At 34.5% G+C, this 8,048-nt stretch overlaps 1 protein-coding gene across 1 annotated transcript; it reads left to right on the top strand.

Annotated features, from left to right (window-relative positions):
• The first annotated feature begins 1,539 nt into the window (after positions 1-1,539).
• Positions 1,540-5,398, top strand: LOC111897764 (receptor-like protein EIX2). The gene has a single exon (XM_023893715.3). It carries the CDS (start codon positions 2,495-2,497, stop codon positions 5,180-5,182), a length of 2,688 nt encoding a protein of 895 aa, XP_023749483.1. The 5' UTR covers positions 1,540-2,494; the 3' UTR covers positions 5,183-5,398.
• Positions 5,399-8,048: the final 2,650 nt, after the last annotated feature.

Genomic DNA, 8,048 nt, shown 5'->3' with positions numbered 1-8,048 from the left:
TCTCGCTCGTATGATCTTAGATCAAAAATTGATCTGATTTTGAAACAAGATTGGTGATTATGCTCGCAAGATCCAGATAGGATCGTGAGATCTATGTGCCATCCAATCCACTATTTTTCCTCTAGAATCAAAATCAGTCAACGAGGGTTCCAAATCAGAGCAACCACGCACGCATCATCGTCACCTCACACATCGTTGCTTAGGTGATGTCCTACTTATGGATTCTTGTTTCATTTTTGGTATTCTTCATGCGCATCTTATCTAATGTTAGATTAGGAGACTTGTGACTTTATATTATTTGCAAAACCTGTAAATCCTTGTTTTTGCCATGGAAAGGGCTATTGATTTTTACTGATCGATAAGTTTATCTCTTAATTATGAATGATATAAATGTAAAATGGAGCGTGTTCTGGTCTGTATCTTATCTTTTTCTTCATGCTACCTTATGAACATCTGTTCTGTTGGTTGATTGTGCTCACAATGTTAAGCTAACGTTTGAGTACACTAAAACTCTCCATATCAAAACCAGCAATGAACTAACTAACAGATATAGATGCACAAGTTGTAAAATTGACCATGTCAAACAAGTAGTTGCATCATAAATATTATTCGATTACTGTTCAGTTATAGTTGCTGATGATATTTTCAAAGTTAGCTTTTATAGAAAACCGTAATGCTAAAATCACCAGTGATTAAGTTTTTCAATTGTTTTGGATGAAGGCAATTATTCAGCTTCTCATTAAAACCATAATCTACTACACTCTGTGATCATGTGTATTTGGAATTAAATGATACTTCATTTGGTCAAAAGCAGATGGGTTAAATGTAAGAAACAGCAATGTACTAACATTATTCTGTTTGTTATAGCTTTGTACTTTCATTTATTCTCTATTAAAATAATTTTTATTGTATTGATGCTTATATAAACAGCCCCATGAGGGTTTATATAAACAGTCCCATGAGGTTTTATATAATCTCTATGAAGATAAAATGATTCTAAATGGTTGGCCTCCAATTGGTGGCCACTAGTGTGGGGCATACTATATTTAGTTTCCATGAAATTTGAATGAAAACTATAAGAAAAAAATGAAAAATGAAGAAATGGAATTAATTGCCCCAAGTTAGACGTTCGAAGACTTACAAGTCTTGTCAATTTGTCTTTATTATAGATATTTTTTCCCATCTTCTGATATATTTCAATTTGTATTTATTATCTATATTTTTTTTTCCATCTTGTGATATGACATTTTTTGTTATGGGATATTTTTTATAAAAATTGAAAGCAAACAACCAGATTTAGTTGTTTAAATAACAATTTAGAATAAAATTACTACTAATATTGCATTATGTTTTTTTTCCATTGCTCTTACTTTCTTGCAAAATACCAACTTTTAAACAAATTTGAAGCTTTGTTAGGAAATTATAAACCTGAGAAGCTATGAAGTTTAGAGTTAACAAGGTTTTTTTTTTTTTTTTTTTTTTTTTTTTTTTTTTTTTTTTTTTTTTTTTTTTTTTTTTTTTTTAATTGTACTATCATGATTATCTTCAGATGACCAACATACGCCTTTTATTACATCAAGATGTCATCAACTATGAAATAGTCCCCATAACGTCCTATACCCAGTACAACAGGTTGCCAACTTTTGTTTTTTATTTAACTTTGGCCCATGTTTTATTTTTTATTACACAGTTTGTCCAAACTTTTTTTTTTGTACAAATTTGCCCCAAAATTAGTTGGATGTTAAGTATATGGAGTTGGTTGGCGGTGGTTCTAATCTTTCCACATCAACTAAAAGTTTCCACATAAGGTTCCATGTCAGCAAAACTTGCTAATTTTTGGGCATCACAGATACTAAGCTCTGTTCTCTATTTTCGGTTGAATGACATTTCTTTTGATTTTTGTTTTTTTCAAATATATTGAATAGTGGGTTTATGTTTCTGTTGAGATTCTTTTAATTGATACCATAAATTAGATATGTTTATGCTGAAACTTATCTGATTGATTTCATGATCTTTTTTAACATATGAAATCCTATGAGGAAAAGTGTGGCAGTGTGCTATCTGAGCATGAACATAAATTGTTTAATTATGGAGGGGAAATATGAAATTCATGAATTGTGTTAAATTAGGGGTTGATTCATTATTTGTACATTCTGATTCTTTTCGTATCCGATAAAGGTTCATTCACTCCAAAAAAGAAAAAAAAAAAGTCATTGTTGAGCACTACCTAGGGACAGACATCACAAGATGAAAAAAGGTATCTATAATAAATACTAATTGGCAAGACTTGTAAGTCTTCGAACGTCTAATTTGGGGTCATTAATTCCAGTTCTTCATCTTTGATTTTTCTTATAGCATTGTATGCTCCGCAAATTTGAGGCCACACACTTTAGAATCATTCATCTTCACTTTCAGACTATATAACCCCTCATGGGGGCAGTTCATAGAGACATCAATACAAAAAACAAAAATCAGCAAGCTTTTTATTTACATTATGAATCCTTGTATTTTTGTAATTTTCTCACTTCTCTTGCCACTCTTTGTGACTACAACTGCAAGCCAATTGGGAGGAGGAGGAGATGATACAAATGATGTTATGAAAAAGAAGTGTTTGGATAAGGAGAGAGATGCTCTCCTTCTTATCAAAGCTTCCCTTTATGACCCCTCTGATACTCTGTCTACATGGACACCTGACGACCATGACTGCTGCAATTGGAATGGAGTCATGTGCAGCAAACAAACAGGTCATGTCACAAGACTTGATATTAGCTTGGGTGACCTTGAAGGTGAGATTAGCCCTTCACTGCTTAACTTAACCTACTTGAATCTTCTTGATCTTTCTGGGAATTCTTTTCATGGAACCATTCCCACCTTCATTGGTTCCTTGACTCGATTAATCTACCTTAACCTTGGCCAAAATAAACTTAATGGAACCATTCCCAGGTCCATTGGCTCCTTGAAAAACTTAACTTATCTTTACCTTTCTGATAACTCTTTTTATGGAACGATTCCTCCAGAGTTAGGAAACCTCACCAACTTGCAATACCTTGACCTTTCAAATGTTGGAATGTGTAGAGTTGAAAACATAGAGTGGTTGTCTCATCTCTCTCTTTTGGAGTGGCTAACAATGGATGGGATTTCCTTAGCCAAAGCAAATGAATGGGTAGATGTAATTCTGAGTCTCCGGAAACTCTCATATTTATCTTTAGGTGGATGTGAGCTGTCACAGGTGATGTATCCATATTCTTCTTCATTTCTCAACTCTTCTTCTTCTTCATCATCTATTGAGTCCCTTCATCTTGGAAACAACAATCTCAACTCATCCATGTATCGATGGTTGCGCCTGTTAGCCAGCAATAAGCTTCATCAACTTCATCTCTCTGGCAACATGTTAGATGGGATACCCAAATACCTTGGTAGCCTCTGTACTCTGGAATATTTGTTCTTCTATAACAACTCTGTTGTTGTCAAACTCCCTGATTTTCTCAACAACTTGTCTGGATGCACATCACTTTCATTACAATCGTTGGTTGCTTACAACAGCCAATTTACAGGATCATTGTCTGATGAGATCCAAAAGTTTTCATCCCTCCACTCTCTGTACCTATCTCACAGTCACTTAAATGGAAGCATAAGTGAGAAATTGTGGGAACTACCCAGGCTCCAAACTCTGGACGTTTCTTTTAATGATCTTAGAGTTCCTCTCACATATCATTTGTCAGGCCTATCTTATGTAAAGGATATTGATCTATGCTCTTGCAAGCTAGGGCCTGGCTTCCCCAAATGGATTCATACACTCAAAAATCTTACCCGCCTTGATCTTTCCAATAATGGAATTTCAGACACAATTCCTCTAGAGTTTTGGGACATGTCGTCTTCTCAATTACATTATCTGAATCTCTCTTCCAACAACATTAGCGGTGAAGTACCAGATTTATCATCAAATTTTGACAATGAGTCGGTGATAGATTTAAGTTCTAACAGCTTTTATGGTCCAATACCGAATCTTCCTTCCACCCTGTCGTCACTAAATCTTTCTAGAAACAAATTCTCTGGAGGAATCTCCTTCATATGCCAATTTGTTGATGGGTTGTTAGAATTTCTTGACCTCTCTCATAACTCATTCATTGGACAACTCCCGAACTGTTTGTGGCATTTTAAAGAGCTAAAAGTTCTTAGTCTCGGACACAACAATCTCTTTGGAAGGCTTCCTCCTTCAATTGGATCTTTGATACAACTCGACGTGTTGTATTTATACAATAACAACTTCTCTGGAGAGTTGCCTTTGTCTTTAACAAATTGCACGAGTTTAATCTCGTTGAATTTGGGGGCCAACAAGTTTTCTGGTAATGTGCCTGTCTGGATTGGGGAAAACTTATCAAAGTTGTATGTTCTTATCCTAAGATCAAACAACTTCTTTGGAACCATCCCCTTACACTTATGTCAATTAGCTAATCTTCAACTTCTAGACTTGTCAATGAACAATCTCCATGGAGCCATCCCCTCATGTTTAAGTAATCTTACGAGCATGGTTCAACAAGGGTTCTTACAAGATGTGGATTATTATAGAGATGTAGGAAATTATGCATCTGACCACCAGATATATGTTGACCATGCGATGATTGAGTGGCAAGGATATGAACGTGAATTCTTCAGCACTTTGAAATTGGTGAAGAGCATTGACCTGTCAAGCAACAATTTAACAGGACAAATCCCACATGAAATTACCAGTCTTCATGACTTGATTTCCATGAACTTGTCGAAGAACGTCCTATCTGGAGAGATTCCACAGAAAATTGGTGAGATGAAAAACCTTTTGACTTTGGATTTATCTAGAAACAATTTTTCAGGGAGGATACCATCAAGCATGTCTCAGATGAGTTTACTGAATGACCTAGACGTGTCATTTAATAACTTGTCAGGGAGAATCCCATCTAGCACACAACTCCAGTCCTTTCCACCTTCAACATACAGTGGAAACGCACGTCTATGTGGACCTCCCCTTACCAAAAAATGTCCTGGAGAAGAAGAATCAAAAGTACCGCCTCTTATTGGTAAAGGTGAGGGTAAAGAGGAAGACATAGATGAACTTGAGAAATGGTTTTATATTGGTGGGGGCATGGGTTTTGCTACTGGATTTTGGATAGCATGTGGCAGTTTACTTCTCAACCGCCGATGGTGACATTCATTTTTTCACTTTTTTGATAGCTTCAAAGATTGGGTTTATGTCAAGGTGGTTGTTCTCGTTTCAAGTTTGCGAAGGGGTGGACAGATGTAGTTTGTCATCTATTTTTTATTTTTTATTTTCCGATATGCAATATCTAATTTGGGTGGGGTTTTTAAGTCCCCAATATCAATATATATTTGCCACCAACACCATGAGTGGCTATTTTCCTTATGTTGTCTGAAAATAAGATATCTTGAAAAAATTCATATATTTGTAGCATATAAAAACAAGATTAAAATTAGAGGTGCATCAGAAACCGAACCGGACCGGTGTAGAAAAAACGGTTTGATACCCCACTCCCCAAGTTATAAATGAATATCTGAAGTGTAATTTACTCTTTGAGTTTATAATGGCCCTGGATATGAAAGGTAATAAATACCATTTGAACTTGCACTTTTTTCTATGTTCTCCTAAAAGATGGAAAATACTATTTACAGTTGTAAATGTGGAATCTTTATCCAAGGCTGTGAATTATGTAAATCATGTGATGATTCTAAATTAACCAGAAATAAGCTTTGCTATCGTTCTATGTAGTATCAAGTAAAATGGGATACCCAAGTATCTTGGTGACATCTGTGATTTGGACGTTTTGATATTCGATAACTCTGTTATCAAATTTGCTGATTTTCTCAACAACTTGTCTAGATGCACATTGCGTCTATTAATAGAGTTGTCTTCTTATGGAAGCCAATTTACAGGGTCATTTCCCCATAAGATCGAAAAGCTTTCATCTTTAGAAATCTATGACTTATTTCATATTCACTTAAATGGAAGTATAAGTGAGAAAATGCAAGAACTACCCATGTTTCAAATTCTTGACGTTTCTTTTAATAATCTTACAGTTCCATCCAAATATCACTTTTCAAACATTTCTTATGTAAAGAAAATTGATCTGAGCTCTTGCAAGTTGCTAGGGCTTGCTTACCCAAAATCAATTTAGACACTCAAAAACCATACCTTTCTTGATGTTTCCAATACTGGAATTTCAAACACAATTCCTCTGGTGTTTGGTACATGTCACCTTCTCAATTAATATCCAAATCTCTTTTCCAACAACATTATTGGGAAAATACCAGATTTATTATCAAATTTTCCCAGATTTGAGTTGCAATAGCTTTTGTGATCCAATATTGAATGTTCCTTCCACTTTGTCATCATTAATTTTTTCCAAAAACAAATTCTCTAGAGGAATCTCCATTATATGCCAAATTGTTGATGGGTTCTTAAATTTCTTGACCTCTCTCATCACTCATTAATCAGATAACTCGGGAATTGTTTATGGCATTTCAAAGAGGTAATAATCCTTAATCTCGGACACAACAATCTCTTTGGTAGTCGTACTCCCTCTGTTTAATATCTTATCAAGCATAATGTTTTATATTTGCCTTTCTCTTTACAATTTTACACAAGTTTAATCTCGTGAATTTGGGGGCCAACAAATTTTGTGGTAATATGTGACTGGACTGGGGAAAACTTACCAGGGTTTGTAAGGTCAAGCCATAGAATCTGATGATGTAAAATAGTCACACTCACTCCTATGAGCGCCTATGAGCGCCAACGTTTCACCAGCGCCGGTGTAAAGAATTGTATGCAAAGTCATGTCAGTATGATATCTATATTAATGTAATATGTTGTATATATAGTTAGTTAATAGATCTGATATCTTAGGGATACCGGATATACTTTATTTGTATATAGATTAGGTGATATCCCTAGTTTTGTAAGGATTCACATCGTATTTTTTAACTGTATAATCATGTATTAGGGTTCGTATCATGAGTTGATTATCGAACCCTAAAGCTTTATGCTTGTTCTCTTAGTGAGAATATTTTTCTTAGTGAAAAACCTTTGCGAAATATTTTTGTGTTCTTTCGCTTATCTTTTGTTAATCAACATCGGTCAAGGGAATCTGTGCAACGGGTATCAGAGTAGGATACTTTGATCGATTAAAATTGTCTTCTTCTTCCTCATCTTATCGATCATGAAGATAAGTGTCTTGTTGCTCTTGATGTGAAGGCTCATGCTATTATAAGGAAGGCTCTTCCCTACGATATCTATCATTTTATGAAATATAAGAAGTTGTTGGCATATCTAAAAAGACAAAATATTGATGTAAAAGTATTGACTGCAGAGGTGGAAAGTCACAAAGATGATGAGGATTCATCTAATGAAGGTACAACAAAGGAAAGGTTTCTGATGGCACGTACCTATACATTTTTCATTGATGAAGGAAGAAGCAACGGATTGATTACTTTTGACGTCGGTCTAACTAAAGTTGCCTAGGAATTAAATTTAAAGGATTGGGTTTCTTCATCCTTATATCAATGTAAACAAATTTGTCACATATTACGATAATGAAAAGTGCATGATGTTTGATTATTTATCTTCATCTCTCAAAAGTTAATCAAGAAAAGAACTCGCTTAGGATAGAAATTAAGACACTGATGAATAATGTCACTAAAATTTAGAAAACTCTTGTTTTAACAAATACTAAGGTCACAAACCTATCTCTTACAAATATTGATCTTCACTAAAAAAAATAGGGGTGTGTATGGGGCGGTTTGGTTCGGTTATTGATCAAAACCGAACCATAATCATTATGATTGGTTAATGCATTTTCATAACCATTGGGTATGGTTAATATTGGTTATGGTTAATGGTTTTTCTTGGTTAACGGTTTTGGTTAATGGTTAATATCGGTTAACCATAATGATCAAAATAATATAAATGAGGAAAGTATAGTTGCATAAAAAAATGAAAAGAGAATACAAAAAGTCATCGACACTAATGTTTGTAACCTAATTTATAGTAATAGAATAAA

This window comes from Lactuca sativa, chromosome 6, assembly GCF_002870075.4.
Source record: "Lactuca sativa cultivar Salinas chromosome 6, Lsat_Salinas_v11, whole genome shotgun sequence".
NCBI lineage: Eukaryota > Viridiplantae > Streptophyta > Magnoliopsida > Asterales > Asteraceae > Lactuca > Lactuca sativa.
This window is presented reverse-complemented; position numbering and strand designations above follow the sequence as displayed.